At 45.8% G+C, this 19,492-nt stretch overlaps 1 protein-coding gene across 4 annotated transcripts in view; it reads right to left on the bottom strand.

Moving 5' to 3' along the window:
* The window catches only part of KIF16B (kinesin family member 16B), a 538,624-nt gene that overhangs the window by 203,018 nt on the left and 316,114 nt on the right, over positions 1-19,492 (bottom strand). For all 4 annotated transcript variants that reach the window (XM_073553806.1, XM_073553804.1, XM_073553805.1 and 1 more), the window contains one exon: positions 18,123-18,212. In XM_073553806.1, the coding sequence (XP_073409907.1) occupies positions 18,123-18,212 (90 nt within the window). The remainder of the gene's footprint in view (positions 1-18,122; positions 18,213-19,492) is intronic.

The raw sequence follows: 19,492 nt of genomic DNA, 5'->3' as shown, positions 1-19,492 counted from the left end.
GGGCAGCTTTCCGAGCTTTTCTAAATGCTACATCTAAAAACTGACTGTCACGACTGCTGCACCCAGTAAACTGAGTGTTACTTTGTAGGAAAAGATACCTCCAATTCCAATATTATGCTATTCTGAGATTATGTAGTAAAACCCTGGTGACAAGTTCCCGTTAAGAAATGAATAGTCAGTCACAAAATAATCTCTTTTCTAACTGTACAAAACAAGCACTTATACTAAATTTAAGTTACTGATCGGTAACATTGAAGAAGTTGGCAATCGCTAACTGATGTTGTAAACATCAAACAGCTCTAGTTTAGTCCGAACAGTGAGATCTTGAAGTCTAACCACAAATATGGCCCCAGAGTTTTGTGGGATTTTGTTTGGCATGCCAAGATCCCACAACCTGGAAGTATGGTCTGACTTTTGATAAAGTATCAGAACCTTCACAGTCAGTTTAAAAAGTTTTTGCTTTACCATTTTTAATACAGGTAATTTAGAAAAGTCTTCAATATGTTGCTGACTATTGTTTTCCACCAATCCATTTTTTTTATTTCTTGGTTGCAGTTATGTCACTAATGAATGTTCCCTGCCCTTATTATACATGCCAACCGCTGTCTTCATCTTTTATTGGCGTGGTGCTTGGAAAAGCTGAAGAAGGCAGCTAAGTTTTACTAGCATTCCCTGACCCTTCTATTACTAGGGTCAGAGAACTTACATTATCGGCACCACACCAGTGTTGAAATTTAAAAAAACAACAATAAAAAAAACACTGGAGTGGTGCTTTAAATAGTATAGGCAGCCACCTACTAGTAGCAGGTACTGTTTTGCTACAGCTCCATTTTGGACACTGTTTGGGTTTTCCGATAAACAAAAGGGAATGAGTCTTAGGCTAAGTGCACACGTAGATTTTCCTCCTGTGGATTTTTCCGCGCAGATTTGAAGAAATCAGCAGGTCAAATGACCTGCAATTTTCCTGCGGATTTCTTCCTTTTTTATTGCGGTTTATGTGCGGTTTTCCCCCTGCGGATTTGGAGAATGGAGCAGGTGGAAAACCCCACAATAGAAGTGACATACTGCATTTTTTGTACCGCGCGGAAAAAAACGCAGCGTCTGCACAGCGTTTTTTTTTTTTTGCATGGATTTACATTGTACTGTAAATCACTTTGCGGATCTGCAGCGTTTCTGCGCGGTAAAATCCGCTGCGGATCCGCAGGAAAAATGCATCGTGTGCACATGGCCTTAAAGGCTCCCGTAAATGTTAGATTGTCGTTCGGCCAAGTGCAATCTAAGACCACATTCACACGTTCAGTATTTGGTCAGTATTTTACATCAGTATTTGTAAGCCAAAACCAGGAGTGGGTGATAAATACAGAAGTGGTGACGTATTTCTATTATATTTTTCCTCTAATTGTTCCTCTCCTGGTTTTAGCTTATAAATAAATACTGGCGAAAACACTGACCAAATACTCTACGTGTGAACCAAGGTAAATTTGCTATAAGAACGCTCTTTTCATTGCCCATTAGATCAAAGTTGTTAAACACAAAATTGCTGTCCAGAGTCAGTGTAGGGTAACAAATATAAATCACAAATTGCCAAAAGGCAAATAATCCCTAACTCAAGACCATAAAATTTAACTTAAAATCAATTCTACTAAAGGAAATATTAAAACTCGCACTGGTCAGTTTAACATGGGGGACACTAATATGCCATTAATTAGACTCACGTCCCAGAAAGTGCTCATAGTCCCAATACTGTATTCAATTTCAGGCGTATGGGTCAAGGTGCGGCCGCTACCTATACACCATATCTATTGCCATAAGGGCGGTTTCACACATCCAGATAATTCCAGTACCGGAAAAACCGGTACCGGAGCTATCCGTGTCCGTGTGGATACGTAGGCCATCCGTGTGCTATCCGTTTGTCCGTGTGTACCATCCGTGTAGTGAAATAATTGGTTTCAATATTAACCCTATGACTCCTAAAAACGCACACGGACGGCACACGGACGCCATCCGTGTGCGGTACGTGTTTACACGGACCCATTGACTTGTATGGGTCCGTGTGATCCGTGCTGTTGCACAAAAATGGACATGTTAGCGTATTTTGCACACGGACACATGGTCAGTAAAAACACGCTGACATCTGCATAGACACATTCATTAGAATGTGTCTATGTGTGTCAGTGTCTCCGCTACGTGAGAAAACTGTCACTACACGTACCGGAGCCACTGACGTGTGAAACTGCCCTAACATTGCTTCACAGACTATTGCTAATTAAAAAATTGCCCTTAGCCTCCTCGATACTTATCCTCAATTATTGTCCCCTATATTAAACTGACCATTGCGAGTTTTAACATTTCCTTTAGTAGTATTCATTTAAAGTAAAATTTTATGGCTCTGAGTTAGGGATTCTTTGCCATTTGGCAATTTGTGATTTTTATTTTTTTAGATCAAAGCTGAGCACATGTATGTCATTATATAACAGCAAGCTTACCACCAAAGGAATCAGGATCTTTCTTATTAACAAAAATGAAGACATGGTAATAGTCTATTTATGGTATATATACAGAAAACAAAAAACTCTAAAAACTACAAATCCATGAAAAGTTAGAGAAATAAACTAGCACAGAAAACATACAAAAGGTTAATTATGGCTTTGATGAGAATAAAAAAAATAATTCCAGTTCCAGCAAACATACTGCTACTGAATAATTGTGATTCCGAGATGAGACGTCATGTCGACTTTTTCATTGTTTTTCATAGAAGTTACAGCGTTCTATTGAACTTAGAAATTTCTTTCAATTAGAAAACAGTAACATTACTAATAATCGCCACGTTGCACAGTAAGACCACAAATCTCGCTGATAATAATTAAGTCGTGTTCAAACCTGTGTATTACCATCACAAATGAATACTTGGTAATACGAGAAAAACATATCCTGTATATAATTAATATTCAACCGCACATAACAGTAATTGTCGAATTAATACATATAACTGAAACAAAGAAATAGAAAAATAGGAGTCCTGAAGAATTCACATAACGAAAAATACCAATAATTATAAAGTGGGATTAAACAAAAAATGGTAAATGGTGACCGGTCTGCAAACCCTGTCTTATGAGGAAATGTTGCAGGATTTGGGAATGTTTAGTTTGCAGAAGAGAAGACTGAGAGGAGACTTAATAGCCGTCTACAAATATCTCGTGGGCTGTCACATTGTAGAAGGATCATCTTTATTCTCATTTGCACAAGGAAAGACTAGAAGCGATGGGATGAAATTGAATGGGAGGAGACAGATTAGATATCAGAAAAAACTTTTTGACAGTTAGAGTGATCAATGAGTGGAACAGGCTGCCACAAGAGGTGGTGAGTTCTCCTTCAATAGAAGTCTTCAAACAGAGGCTGGACAGACATCTGTCTGGGATGATTTTGCGAATCCTGCTTTGAGCAGGGGGTTGGACCAGATGGCCCAGGAGGTTCCTTCCAACTCTACGATTCTATGCTTCTATGATTCTAAATTTTATAGACCTCACAATATTTAAAAAAAAAAAAAAATGGCAGAAGAACATAGAATGGTAGCAGATGAAATCAAAACATCTGACCTTCCAAAAGAAAAAAAAACCCACAAGAGCCTTTATTGCAATGAACAGATGTTTCTTCTGTACAAATTTTCAAAAACAAAATGATCAAAACAACCTCTGAGATTGTCATTTTTTTTGTGTAGCTAAGCAAATTTAAAACATGGATTTTTGTGAGTACTCACCGTAAAATCCTTTTCTCCGAGACGCTCATTGGGGGACACAGAGACTGTGGGTGTGTGCTACTGCCGTCTGGAGGCTGACACTAGGCATACAAAAAACAAGTTAGCTCCTCCTCCACCGCATACACCCTCGCCCCTATAGCGGGCGGAAACCAGTTTAGTGCAAAAGCAGTAGGAGGACATACAAAAATTAGCCTTAATGCAATAAATCATATGTCTGAAAAAAGGGATCACCCTGTCTTAAACAAGAAAATATGTTAAATAATAAGTATGAGCCAACCGGCTATCAGGGTGGGTGCTGTGTCCCCCAATGAGCGTCTCGGAGAAAAGGATTTTACGGTGAGTACTCACAAAAATCCATGTTTCTCCTTCGTCTCATTGGGGGACACAGAGACTGTGGGACGTCCTAAAGCAGTCCCTGGGTGGGATAACACTCACCGATCCAAGCCGCATGCTTTCCTGTTTAAAGGTGTGCCACTGCTGCTTGGAGAATTTTTCTGCCCAGGCTCGCATCTGACGAAGCCTGAGTATGCACACTGTAATGTTTACAAAAAGTGTGCAGGCTGGCCCAGGTTGCTGCCTTGCATACCTGTTCTGCCGAAGCCTGGTGCCGAAACGCCCACGAGGCGCCCACTGCCCGAGTAGAGTGCGCCCTTACTCCAGCTGGAACTGGCGTGCCTCTAATACGGTAAGCCTCCTGAATGGTTAGGCGAATCCATCTGGCTATGGTTGACCGTGAGGCTGCGAGGCCCTTCCTGCGCCCTTCGGGGATCACAAACAACGAATCCGTCTGGCGGAAAGGTGCTGTCCTCGACACGTATCTCCTGAGAGCTCTTACCAGATCCAATGTGTGGAGCGCCTTTTCCACCCTGTGAACTGGCGCTGGACAGAAAGAAGGCGGCACAATGTCCTCATTAATATGGAACGAGGACACCACCTTTGGTAAAAAAGGTGGCGGAGGCCTAAGGACTACCTTGTCCTTAAAAAAGGTCAGGAAAGGGGCTCTACAAGATAACGCTCCCAACTCCGATACTCGCCTAATGGATGTTATGGCTACCAGGAACACAACCTTTCTGGATAGATATGCCAATGAAACATCCTGTAGTGGCTCAAACGGAGCCTCCTGTAGTACAGACAGGACCAGATTAAGATCCCAGGCCTCCAATGGTGCTCTGAAGGGAGGTACTAAATGAACGACCCCCTGCAGGAACGTTTTGACCTGCAAATTGGTAGCGATCTTTCGCTGAAACAGGACCGACAGGGCCGATATCTGTCTTCTAAGGGAACTTGGCGCCAAACCTGCGTCTAGGCCAGACTGAAGGAAAGCCAGTATGTTGGGCACAGAGAAGGACAATGGCGGAACCCCGTGTTCCCGACACCACTGGAAGAAAACCTTCCAAGTGCTATAATAGATCCTTGCCGAGGCTGGCTTTCGGGCCCTTACCATTGTCACGACTACCTGGCGCCAAAACCCCGCCTGGGTCAGCACCCAAGATTCAATGGCCACGCCGTCAAACGCAGGGCCCCTAAGTTCGGGTGGCAGATCGGTCCCTGGGACAGTAAATCTGTTCGTTCCGGTAGCCGCCATGGTACGTCTGCGATGAGCTGTACCAGATCCGCGTACCATGCCCGTCGGGGCCAATCCGGGGCCAGCAGAATTGCCGGAACCCCCTCTGTCTTGATCTTCCTGATAACCCTGGGGAGAAGTGGCAGCGGCGGGAACAAGTATGGGAGCCGAAATTGGTTCCAGGGTATCACCAATGCGTCCGCTGCGACTGCTTGCGGATCCTGAGACCGGGCGACAAACACGCCCACTTTGGCGTTCATCCTGGAGGCCATCAAGTCCACGTCTGGCGTTCCCCAGCGCTGGCAAATCTGCTGGAACACCTCGGGATGTAGTGACCACTCCCCGGCCGTGATGTCCTGGCGGCTTAGGAAATCCGCTGCCCAATTCTCGACGCCTGGAATGTAAACCGCTGAGATCATCGAGTGGCTCCTCTCGGCCCAGCGGAGCACATGTCCCACCTCGCGCATGGTTGCCCTGCTGCGTGTGCCCCCCTGGTGATTCACGTACGCCACTGCTGTGGCGTTGTCCGACTGAATCCGAATCGGGTATCCTGCTAGCACGTGTTGGAACTGCTGCAAGGCCAACCGTATTGCTCGAATCTCCAACAGATTGATAGGGAGACGAGCTTCCTGAGGCGACCACTGCCCCTGTGCCGTGTGGTGGCGGAAGATTGCCCCCCAACCGGAGAGACTCGCATCGGTCGTGATCACTAACCAATGATCCGGAGGAAAGGGCTTTCCCTGCAGAAGCAACTGATCGCGTGTCCACCATTGAAGAGTCTGTTGGACCTGAGAGGACAACCTGCACGGGTGATCGAGTGAGAACGGGCTCCTGTCCCAAGCCGCTAACAGGGCATGCTGCAGGGGGCGGAGATGAAACTGAGCAAACGGGATTGCTTCCATCGCTGCCACCATCCTGCCCAGGACCCCCATCCCGAATCGGATAGTATGGAGGCCTGGCTGTTGAAGTCTTCGAGCTCCCTGTCGGAGTGCCCGAGCCTTGTCCTGAGGGAGAATTACCAATCCCTGGGAGGTATCGAATATCATCCCTAGGAAAACAATCCTCTGGGCCGGCGTGAGGAATGATTTCTTCCTGTTGATCATCCATCCTAGACGAGACAAGGTATCTAGTGTGATGGTGACACTCTCCTCGCACGCTGGACGGGACGGGCCCTTTACCAGAAGGTAGTCAAGGTATGGCAACACCACAATGCCCCGGGAATGAAGAGTGGCCATGGCGACCGCCATCACCTTCGTGAATATTCTGGGGGCCGTGGCCAAACCGAAAGGCAGCGCCACAAACTGGAAGTGCCGTCCCTCGACCGCAAACCGTAGGAATCTCTGATGCGGGGGAAAAATAGGGATGAACATCGATTGAGGCCAGGTATTCTCCCTTCTCCATGGAGGATATAACCGACCGGAGGGACTCCATGCGAAAATGCCTGACCCTGATGAACCTGTTTAGTAGCTTTAGGTCCAGAACCGGCCTTACCGCTCCATCCTTTTTGGGCACTGCGAACAGGTTGGAATAAAACCTTTGGGTTCTTTCGCTCCTTGGCACCGGAACGATGACCCCTTTGTGCTGCAGCACTTCGATGGCCCCCCGTAATGCCTCTGCCCGAGACCTTGACTTGGGAAGCCGGGAGGGAAAAAATCGTGTTGGCGGACGTTTTATAAACTCTATCTTGTACCCGGAAGATATCAGCTCCGTCACCCATGCGTCGCGTGCCACCGCAGCCCATATGTGACAGAACCGGCGCAGACGACCGCCAATCCTGCTGTCCTCGGGTACCGCACTTCTCGAGTCATTTTGTAGAGGGCCTCTGGGACCTGGCCCCCCTTGATCTGGGCGGACGCCCTCGCATCCTACCCAGCGGGTTGGTCCTGTAGATGACCTGACGCTCTTTGTCATGGTTATAGCGCGCAGGAGCGGGGGTACTGGTCGTTGCCGTCCACGCGGGGGCGCGAAATGCCCGAAAACGCGCCTGAGGCTGACGAAATGGCGTCCTTGTTTTCTGTTGTGGGAGAAAACTACTTTTACCCCCTGTTGCGTCCGAAATGAGTCTATCCAATTCTTCCCCAAATAGTCGGTTACCCTGAAAGGGCAGGGAAGTCAAGGATTTTTTAGACACCGAATCAGCCCGCCACAGCCTTAACCACAAGGCTCTCCTAATGGCGATTGCGTTTGCTGCTGCAAGTGCTGCGCTATTAGCTGCATCCAAGGATGCATTAATTAGATAGTCACCCGCCATTGCGATCTGACTTGTTATCTCGGCCACCTCTGCTGGCAACTCCCTATCCTGCAGGATCTCATTTAAAGAGTCCGACCAGGACATCATGGCTTTGGCTACCCATGTTGCCGCAAAGGAAGGGAAGAGCGCTGATCCTGATGCTTCGTACACCGAGCGCGCTAATCCCTCTATGAGCCGATCCGTGGGATCCTTGATGGCCGAACCACTAGGCACTGATAACAGGGATCTTGAGGCCAGGCGGGATACCGGGGGATCCACCGCCGGAGACTCTGCCCATTTTTTACAGAGCTCTGGCGCAAATGGATATCTTGATCCTAGCGTCTTCTGTCCCGAAAAACACTTGTCTGGCCGTTCCCGGTGCCGCTGCACTATATCCTCGAACTCAGGATGAGTGCTGAACACTCTCCGCGTTTCCGGGCCTTTTTAAAAGACACCTTATGCCCTGCGGTTAGGGTGACCTCATCATCAATACCCAGTCTGGTTGACAGCCTCAATGAGACTGTCCACCGTCTCCCGGCACCCTGGGGTGTCCAGGTCCAAGGATTCTTCCACATCCTCTACTGAGCTCTGCTCGCTCCCTGAAAGGGGTGACGGCGAGCGTGATGCCACACTCGCAGATGCTGAAGCACCGGAGGGGCCTGGCGACACAGTATGGGTTCTCTTCCTATGTGCCTGCCTAGAGAGAGTGCGGCCCCTGCAGGCCGGCGGCTCATGTGAGGAGGCAGAACCCTCCCAACCAGGCGAGCCGTCATCTCTACCCCTATCCGGGGCCTGAAGGGTCTCAATTGCCTTTGTTAATGATACCATAGACCGAGAGAGGGATACCGCCCACTCTGGGGGTTCCGGACCCCTGGGCTCTGCTGCGGGGGAGGGCTCCTGGGCGCGTTCGGTGTCACAGGTTTCAGATAATTTACTGGTCTGCGCTCGTGGGAATCTAACCCCACAGGAAACGCATGCGGCATAGAAGGATGTGTGCGCTTTACCTTTTCCAGACATACTGCTGGAAAAGGCCAGAAAAATAAATAGATAAATAGATTATATATATATATATTTTTAAGGAGGGCGAATGCGGAGGAGAGGGGAGCCGTATATGCCCTAGCGTGGCCATCAGGCCGGGGTCACACTTACCCCTCTGTAAGTCCTTTCCCGGCTCCTGCCGTGGGAGGCCCCTCCAGCTGCGTTGGTGGCGGTCTCCGGGGACTGCCGCGCTTTGTGCGGTAAGCTGCGCTTCCTGCGGCCTACCCCGGACTGCCGTCGGGGACTCCATTTTATCCGGCGCCCGCCCTGCCAGGAGGGGGGCGGCGCCGGAAGTGACGCCGACGGACGCCGCGCTGGGGGCGGGACTTCCGCCCGCGGACCAGGCCGGAGCCGCGGCCTAAATTACGATACCCCCGCCCCGGATCCTGTAACGCCGATACCGGGGACGGGGGGCGCCGAAGCGACGCCGCCAAAGACGCGGCCGGAGCGCTGCCGCCTACTTCCGCCCGCAGCCTAGGCCGAAGCCGCGGGCTAAATTAATGGTGCTACCCACCTGGGGTCCAAACGCCGGGCCCCAGCGACGTCCTCTCCTCCACCTCCTGTGCAGCCACTGCCCGCTCTGCCCCAGGTATTGGGGGTTTGGGGGGGGTTTTGGGGGGGGTGACCTCTGCTGGCCTCTGCGCCCTGGGCCCTCCGCACCTGCTAGTCTCCTTCTTGGACGGTGCAGGCACCCTAACTCCGTCTGCCCTGTAGGGCGAGGAGAGGGACCGTCCGCCGCCGTGCAGCACCGCCGTCAAGCGTTGGTGGAGCAGTGGGGGCGCACAGACTAGTCTTGTGCCCGTGTGCAAGCCCATGGTTTCCATACCTAGGGGTGGACAGGGCTAAGTCTGGCATAGTGTCCCACGTCGCGGGAGAGGAGACGTGGAGGGACTCTCGCACGTAGTCGCCCGTTGCTGGTTTGGGGAAATCGGATCCTTTCTATAGGATGCGTTGCCCCTTCTCGTCTTCAAAAAATAACAAACACGAAAAATAGATGTCTGGGGAAAAGTCCCAGAGGTGTCCCTCGGTGCGGGAAAGGATACGCGGAGCGATGCTCAACGCGTGCTCGCCCGTTGATGGTTTGGGGAGATTGGACCCTTTCTATAGGATCCGTCGCCCCTATCTCCTCTTCATAGTGAGAACCGAAAAAAGAAACCTAGTCTGGAGAAACCAGACTGCGTGTGCCTCCAAAGACACTAAGCAAAAAACTGGTTTCCGCCCGCTATAGGGGCGAGGGTGTATGCGGAGGAGGACGAGCTAACTTGTTTTTTGTATGCCTAGTGTCAGCCTCCAGACGGCAGTAGCACACACCCACAGTCTCTGTGTCCCCCAATGAGACGAAGGAGAAAGGTATTCTCAACTTACACACGTGGTCAAAATTGTTGGTACCCCTCGTTTAATGACAGAAAAACCCACAATGGTGACAGAAATAACTTGAATCTGAGAAAAGTAAATCAAAAATGTAAGAAAATGAACAAATGAAAGTCAGACATTGCTTTTCAACCATGCTTCCACAGAATTTAAAACAAACAAAAAAAAAATTAAAATCATCAAATAGGCCTGGATAGAAAATATGGTACCCTTAACTTAATATTTTGTTGCACAACCTTTTGAGGAAATCACTGCAAACGATTCCTATAACTGTCAACGAGACTTCTGCACCTCTCGACAGGTATTTTGGGCCACTCCTCAAGAGCAAACTGCTCCAGTTGTCTCGTGTTTGAATGTTGCCTTTTCCAGACGGCATGTTTCAGCTCTTTCCAAAGATGCTCAATAGAATTTAGGCCAGGGATCTTAGAAGGCCACTTCAGAATAGTCCAATGTTTTCCTCTTAGCCTTTCTTGGGTGTTTTTAGCTGTGTGTTTTGGGTCATTATCCTGTTGCAAGACCGATGAACTGCAACTGAGACCAAGCTTTCTGACACTGGGCAGCACATTTCTCTCTAGAATCCCTTGATAGTCATGAGATTCCATTGTACCCTGCACAGATTCTAGACACGCTGTGCCAGATGCAGCAAAGCAGCCCCAGAACATAACAGAGCCTCCTCCATGTTTCACAGTAGGACAGTGTTCTTTTCGTGATATGCTTCATTTTTCCCACTGTGAACATAGAGCTGATGTGTCTTGCCTAAAAGTTCCATGTATGTCTCATCTGTCCATAGGACATTCTCCCAGAAGCTTTGTGGCTTGCCAACATGTAGTTTTGCAAATTCCAGTCTGGCTTTTTATGATTTTTTTTTTCCCACAATGGTGTCTTCCTTGGTAGTTTCCCATGAAGTCCAAACATTTGGCTCATACAACGACGGATGGTGTGATCTGAGGCCCCTTTCACGCGTCCATGTCTCCGGTACGTGTGGTTACAGTTTTCACACAAACCGGAGGCACATACACACATAGACCCATTCACTTGCCAGTGTGTTTCCACAGACCGTGTGTCCATGGGCAAAACATGCTGGACATGTCTGGGTTTTTTTTGCAGTCACCACGGACAGTAAAATGTCCCGCACACGGAGAACACACACTGATGTCCTCCGTGTGCACGGACGGCCACCAGGGAACTGAACAAGGCTCTTATTCTCCCCTGCTCTGCTGACGATCGGTGCAAGCAGAGGAGAATGAATGAAAAACCCGACGTAGGTTCCCCCTATGTTTTGAACCAACCAGGCCCAACTCACAGGTGCGGGCTAGTAGTCTCGGGCTGGTAAGGGGCCATGGATATGGTCTTTCCCCCCCCCAACCTGCAGCTGCCCAGAAAAGGTGCATCTATTAGATGCGCCAATTCTGAAGATTTGCCCGGCTCTTCCCACTTGCCCTGTAGTGGTGTCAAATAGAGTTAATGTCACCCTTCTATTGTAATGTGACATCAAGCCCATGGCTCAGTAATGGAGAGGTGTCAATAAGACACCTATCCATTACTAACCCTATAGTTGTTAAAGGTTTAAATAAACACACAGCCAGAATAAAGTATTTTAATGAAATCATACACCACACAGTTTTGCCACCACACAGTTTTGCTAATCCAAGCGACGCCCTCCATATCCTGTAATAAAGATAAAATAATAAACCAACAATATACCATACCTGTCTTTCGCGCTGTCCCACGTCATAATCCATATCTGGGCAATAATCAGTTTACAACCGGAGCGGTGCTAAATGCGACCGCCCCAGCTGTAAACTACTGGTGAATGAATGAGAAGCCACTCATGACCAACAGACAACGCCAGAAGTGTCTTACCTGGGCCAAGGAGAAAAGGAACTGGACTGTTGCTCAGTGGTCCAATGTGCTGTTTTCAGATGAAAGTAAATTTTGCATTTCATTTGGAGTCTGGAGGAAGAGTGGAGAGGCCACAATCCAAGCTGCTTAAAGTCTAGTGTGAAGTTTCCACAATCAGTGATGGTTTCGGGAGCCATGTCATCTGCTGATGTAACTGTGTTTTATCAAGACCAAAGTCAGCGCTGCCGTCTACCAGGAAATTTTAGAGCACTTCCTGCTTCCCTCTGCCGACAAGCTTTTTGGAGAAGGAAATTTCATTCTCCAGCAGGACTTGGCACCTGTCCAAACTGCCAAAAGTACCAATACCTGGTTTGCAAACACCAGTATCACTGTGCTTGATTGGCCAGCAAACTCACTTGACCTTAACCCCATAGAGAATCTATGGGGTATTGTCAAAAGGAAGATAAGAGACACCAGACCCTACAATGCAGACGAGCTGAAGGCTGCTATAAAAGCAACCTGGGCTTCCAGAACCCCTCAGCAGTGCCTCAGACTGATCGCCTCCCATGTCACACCGCATGGATGCAGGAATTGATGGCACTGAAGCCCTGACCAAGTATTGAGTGCATTTACTGAATATATATTTCAGTAGGCCAACATTTCAGATTTTAAAATCATTTTTCAAGCTGGTGTTATAAAGTATTCTAATTTACTGAGATAATGACTTTTGGGTTTTAAGCCATAATCAACAACATTAACAGAAAGCTTGAAATAGATCACTCTGTTTGTAATGACTCTATAATATATGAGCTTCACTTTTTGTATTGAAGAACTGAAATAAATTAACTTTTTGATGATATTCTGATTTTGTGAGAAGCACCTGTATAATCATCAGCAATTTATAAATTGAACCTGGAAATGGCACTTTCATACAGAATATACACATGTACCTGATCAACACAGCCACAATACACAAGTGTTTGCACTACTGGATATATATTAAGTGTAATGAAAAACAATAAACCATAATGTTTAGGGAAAGTGTAGGAACCCTTTAAATCATACATAAACTGAAACAAAATCTACTTACAAGACTGGCTGCGTCTTAGGAAATAGAGAAATGAGTCTCCTTCGAGAGACGAGCATTCTCAGTAATGCCTCGCGTTGCTGTGATTTGACACTTGAATCTGTTAGCCGAGGAGCTCAGTGATTAGATAGGAAAATAGAAACCACACAGGCCGAGATATTGCTGGCGGCTCAGCAGGCGTATTCCTCTCCCAAACTTTGGATACTTTAATCTATAGGAATCTAACAGAACTGCCTAAAACGGTTTTACATTTCATTCTTGAAAGTATCACCTTTTTCTAAACTTAAAAGGGAAAAGAAATGCGAAATAGGCTGTGTGGCTTTCCGACACTTACTATTCATTGACGCGTTTTGAACTCATCTGGTTTAAATGCGACAGATTAGCAAAGAAGCTTGCGGCAGCCGTGCAGATTACATTTTAAAAATACAAAATAATTAGGCCACAGGTGCTCGCCGGCAAAAGGCAAAACTTGCGAGGAAATCATATTTACACTGTTTTGACAGTGACAACGTTAGTTCGATGACAGCAGTCACTAGATAAAGGGAGATGTGACAGTAGCTTGCACACATCAAAAAAATTCCTTCAACCAGCGGTATTTTCCTTAATTGTAACCTGTAACTAAGCCAACATAATCCGATCAGTGTGAATATGCTACCGTAGTACCGTGACCCGGATGGATAGGCCACCTGAATACAGGGAGCTTATTTACAGACAAAAGTTATGGCTTAATCACAATACAAGTTGTAATTCCATATCCGACTTTCACGTAAGGAGAACCTGTCCAATCCTTGGGCAGCATGAAATTCAGGCCGGCTCCCTCTATACAAAAAGCTTTGTTTTATCATCCGGGGTTTCAAAGAAAGCAAAGCACAAAAAATGAGCCAAGAGAGGAGAGAAGAGTTGACTACAGGGTTCCCACTACCTTCTTCCAATTGGGATGTGATTCATTGCCAGGTCTTCTCTCTGTTTGCACATGGGGAGGGACCTGTCAATCAAACTAAGAATGATGAGCACCCAGAAGGAGCCACCCAGCGGACTCTTTCTCCTGCCTGGATTCATTCCTCTGTACATGGCTCATTTTCCATCTATATTTTCTCTAAAAAGAGTAAAACACCAATTACTGTAATGAGCATAACTAAATTTAATGCTGCCCAAGACTCCTTTAATAAAAATTTCGACTAAGACAAAATGATAATATCCTTTAAATTAAACTTTGAATTATCATAATGTATCCAGTGAAAATTTGACTGATGTTTCCAAGAAAGGTGGATGATTTTTTCTTTTTTTTTTTTTTTTTTTTTAAAATGGCTGCCATCTTTCCCAAATTGAAAACATTTTTGCTATGCTGCAACATGGGCGTGGGGAATGCATCAACATATTCCTTACTCCTTAAAGTCTGGGACTGAGTGTCAGTCTCTATGATAGCACAAAGCAAATGAAATGGACATTCAGAGATGTGGCCAATTGTTACCCACTCACATTTCTGTCTTACCATGTTGATTGCATTAACATTATATCTCTATTCCCCAATCTATTGACTTTTGGATGAAGCATTTTTGAGCAAAACGAGTACAGGCTAATAAACCTTGAGTGCTATAAAGAGGTGTTCTCAAGTATAAAAGTTATCGCTTATCCACGGGATAGTAGAAAACTCTCTGATCGCTGGTGGAGGGTCCAACAATCATGGCCCCTACCAATCCTGAGAACTCTGAGGATACCCTGCTGTACAGAGCGGTGATAGATCATGAGTACTACCACTCTATTCATTATAAGAGGGTTACACATTCCTCTAGTGGTGCCATCGTTCATGGTTCCAATGTGGGATAAGTTTTTTTTTGGCATAGGCGTAATAAAAAACGGAGAACCAGTGTTTACTGGCAAAATCTTTTTGCCCATTCTTGATTATATGCACTCTACCTTAGTAAAACAAAGTTCTCTAGCAGAATGTGCATGGTATCCTACTTGGTTCAAAAAGACATCAGCACTATTAGGTTTCTGGACATCTAGGGCTGGATTCATTAAAAGCGGGGTTGTTCATGCTGGTGTTGATGAGGGGGCGAGCTAGAGTCAGATGCACCTAAGAGGTGCACACCTATTCATGAATCAGGGGCAGCGGATGCGCAGTCTACACCTTTATGCCACAAATCCTACTCCACTCGCTGCTGGAGTAAGATTTTTGGGGTATCGAACACTGCCGTTAGTCATGAATTTGATGATCCGAGGTTACCTCCGGCTCTAAAGGTCTATTTTTAAAACAATTGTTGAGATAAAGGTCGATTGAAGAAAACTTCTCATGCCTTTTTAAAGTTGTTCCAATCTACTGCATCTACAGGGTGGGTCATTTATATGGATACACCTAAATAAAATGGGAATGGTTGGTGAAATCAACTTCCTGTTTGTGGTGCATTAGTATATGGGGGGAGGGGAACTTTTCAAGATGGGTGGTGACCATGGCGGCCATTCTGAAGTCGGTCATTTTGGATCCAAATTTTATTTTTTCTAATGGGAAGAGGGTCATGTGACACATCAAACTTATTGAGAATTTCACAAGAAAAACAATGATGCGCTTGGTTTTAATGTAACTTCATTCTTTCATGAGTTATTTACAAGTTCTGCCCATTGTGTTGGATTGTCAATGCAACCCTCATCTCCCACTCTTGACACACTGCTAGCAACACCGCAGAAGAAATGCTAGCACAGGCTTCCAGTATCCATTGTCAGATGCTGCACATCTCGTATCTTCACGCTGTAATTCTTTAGGACAAAATCATCCTTCTCTAACCATCATCCATCAAGTTACTCTCCTCTTCTAGCAGCATCACGACTACTCATGGCACATGATTTTTTGAGGTTGGTTACTAAAAATGTGCCCTGCTTGATAGCTTAGGCCCATAGGCATTGATCCTACGTACTACCCTTGAAAACATCCATGAAAACTAATCTGAGTACAAAAATCCGCTAGACAATTTTTCCTTATTCTCATGGTTTCAGGATGGTTTCTTAGTTTAGATTAAGGTTTTGTTAGGTTTTCCTGGAAATAACTTGAATTTGTAAAAGTTTCTTATTAGCAATTAGCGGGAACCATGAAAAATGCAGCAGTCTCATCTTTGAGGGTATGTGCCGACGATCTGGAACTGGCAGCGCTTTGGACGCAGCACATGTTCGCTGCATCCAAATCGCTACTATTAAAAGCAGGTGAATCCGTGTGTGTTCACTGAACCGTGTGGATTCACCGTGTCCAATAGATTGCATGGATGAAATTTCTCTTGAGGAGACTAAAGTCTCTGCAAGAGAAATTGACATGCTGGAACACGCATGTTCGTCTCCGCGGGTAAGCCACGGGAGTCTCTAGACGCATAGTGAGAATGATATTTCTTGAAATCCCATCCACTATGCTGTAATATCTGGCGGTTGCGGGTTGGACACGGCGCAAGCATGTGTCCAACCCAAAGTGTTTACGGATCTCGAGTGCATATACCCTGACACTGACCCAGTCAATCACCAAAGAAAAAAAACAACAAATATAAGTCTAAAATGTTTGTTTCTGCTAAAAAGCCTCCTACATATATTTGGTCAAATATTTGATCATATTATTATGGGAATACAGGGAGGAAAGTATTAATGTGAGGTTTCGAAATTGTCTATATTTCATATTTTATTTATATTGGTTGGGGTTTATGGATCACAGTACCGTATGTGTTTCCTCGTCTGAGCCCAGAGAGGAAATTTTATCCTTTCTCCTTCTTACACCACCAGAGATTGAGTATTAAGCCATAAACCTCTCTAGACCATTAAAAATAACACCAGGAATCATACAATTATGGTATCATTATATGTTACATCATTAAATGTAAAACTGTGCTATGCAGTTGTGTCAACCTAATATTTTTAGTAAAAATTACTGGCAGCTAACATTTTGCAAAACTACAATGTATCCTATTGATTATATATCTACACTTCAAAACAATGATTTTGTCACGTGTAGCATTTACTGTGACCTGTACAATAATCCAATACTGTCAAAATAATTTGCACAAGCTTTAACTTAAAGAAAAAAAAAAAAAAAGACACTTTTCAAAAAAAAAAAAAAAAAATCCCTTTTTTTTTTCCAAACTACCCAGGGATGTATGAAAAAGTTGAAAATTTGTGTATAAGGGGGAGGAGTAAATCTCCATTGTAGAAACCAATACATTTAGTATCCTCCCCTATGTACAAATTCTGCATTTACATATTTATAATACAGCCAACTCTTAAAATTTCACCCAGGATGACCCCTTAAAGGGGAACCAAAACTGAACTGTCAAAGAGTGAATTTTGCCAGTCATTCCATTGGGAAGCAAATTCTTTTTTTGGAGAATACACAGAACAGACGGCAGGTGTTGAACATGTTTTTGCTTGACAGGAAGAGCTGCTGCAGCTAGAATGAAGAGATGCAGTGAGGGTGTGCAGGGAAGGCAAGTAGGATGTGTGCTGGAAGCTGGCGGCTGCGAGTGTAAGGGTATGTGAACATGATGCAGATTTGCTAAGGATCCGCAGCGGATTTTCTGTTTGGAATCGCTGCAGATCCGCAAGTTATTTACAGTACAATGTAAATCAAAGGAGAAAATAAAATGCTGTGCACATGCTGTGGAATATTCCTCAAGGAATCCACAGTGGTTTATTTTAAGTAGCATGTCAATTCTTTTTGCGGATCCGCACGCGTTCTTACACCCATTCCATTATAGAAATCCACTGGGGTAAAAACGCATGCCAATCCGCAAAGAGTCCGCAGGAAAATCACACAAAATTCGCAAAAAAAGCGCGGATTTTGACCTGCGGATTCTGCCAAGAAATGCAGATTCCGTGCAGAAAATTCTGCAGGTAAGTCTGCAACGTGTGCACATACCCTTACTGTGCGCGCTATGGGAAATGAATATTCACTCTTTAGCAGTGGGCACAGGCATTAGCCACAGCAGCCAACTCCTGCCTCCTATGACCCGCTGCTCTGCCGATCCCCCTTCCCCGACGTCTTTCTGGGACAATGAATCGTGTATAAGCCGAGGGGGGCATTTTCAGCACAAAAAAGTGTGCTGAAAAACTCGGCTTATACACGAGTAAATACGGTACTTTATAACTAAAATACTGGTAAATGTACATCAAGAAATGGATCTGTGTACCCAAGGTACAGAAACCTCCATTCTCCAAAATGCACATTAAAAAGCAAAAGATACAACGTTTATAAAAGATACTGTACCTCGGGGTACTTTAACTTGAATGTTTTATGCATTTCTCTGAATCGGCTATATCTTCTGAAAACTGTCCAAGTTTCTTCTAAGACAATTATCTGCAGAAGACAAAGGTACAAATAGTACAACTTCCCGTTATTAATACTGAATTCATAAGTAGTATACAAGCTTAAATGAGATTGTTGGGGCAAATCTTCCAATGATTAGTCATTGAATAGATTAGAAAAACATGACCGAATTCTATCAAAAACCAAGAGCTGAAAGGGCCCGCGGATTGGGTGTGGGACTGCTGCTTAGGTTCAATAATGACGTCAATACCCATGACTAGACGACACTGTTTTAGGAAGACAACATTTTAGTCTAAGGGCCTCGTCACACACAGCGACTCACCAGCGATCCTGACAATGATATGAACTTGTCAGAATCGCTGGTGTGTCGCTACATGATCGCTGGTGAGCTGCGAAACAGGCAGCTTCACCAGCGATCAGAACCAGCAACGCCGAGCGCTCGCGTCGCTGTGTACCTTAGATACCAGCGCGCTGGTGCAGGGAGCTGGTAACCAAGGTAAACAGGTTTCTAAGCGCCACGCGGCACTTAGACACCCGCTGTTTACCTTGGTTACCAGCTCCCTGTATCAGTGTGCTGGTATCTAAGGTACACAGAGGATTTCTAAGCGCCGCGCGGCGCTTAGAAACCCGCTGTTTACCTTGGATACGAGCTGGGAGCTCACTGTTCTCCCGCCTGCCACACGCAGCGATGCGTGCTGACCAGCGGGAGACCAACGATCCAAAAAAAGTCCAGGGCATTCGAGCACGATCAGCGATACCCGGCAAGGGGGCCGGTCGCTGATACCTGTCACACACAGCGATCTCGCTGGTGAGATCGCTGTTGCGTCACAAAACTTGTGACTCAGCAGCGATCTCGCTAGCGAGATCGCTGTGTGTGATGGGGGCTTAATACAAGACAACTCATTAAAATGGCTTCTTTTCAGATTTGAGTTCCCTGAGATATCAGCTCTCCTCTGAGATGGAAATCTATTAGTGTAACCCAGGTGAAGAAAAAGTAAATTACTTCACAGAATCAATTAAAATTCAAAAGTGTGGAAATTTAGCATTAAAAGGAACCTGTTACTAGATTTATGGTGCCTAAGGGCAGCATGGATCAGAGTCTGGCTGTACGATCGCAGTCAGGTATATTTTTTCCTGAAACACCCGGCGTTTCAGAGAAAACAGATCGAAGAGACGCCTAGGGACAATAAGGAGGAACGTGACTAGTTCTGCATCGCCCTTGTCTACTTTCTTCCACTCCACTCTAGGTTACTGGGAGAGACCTTTTAGCTCCTGTCCAGCATTTCAATCTATGCTTTCTCTGAAACACC

Source organism: Dendrobates tinctorius, unplaced genomic scaffold (assembly GCF_039654945.1).
Source record: "Dendrobates tinctorius isolate UK_male_01 unplaced genomic scaffold, ASM3965494v1 ptg000203l, whole genome shotgun sequence".
Taxonomy (NCBI): domain Eukaryota; kingdom Metazoa; phylum Chordata; class Amphibia; order Anura; family Dendrobatidae; genus Dendrobates; species Dendrobates tinctorius.
This window is presented reverse-complemented; position numbering and strand designations above follow the sequence as displayed.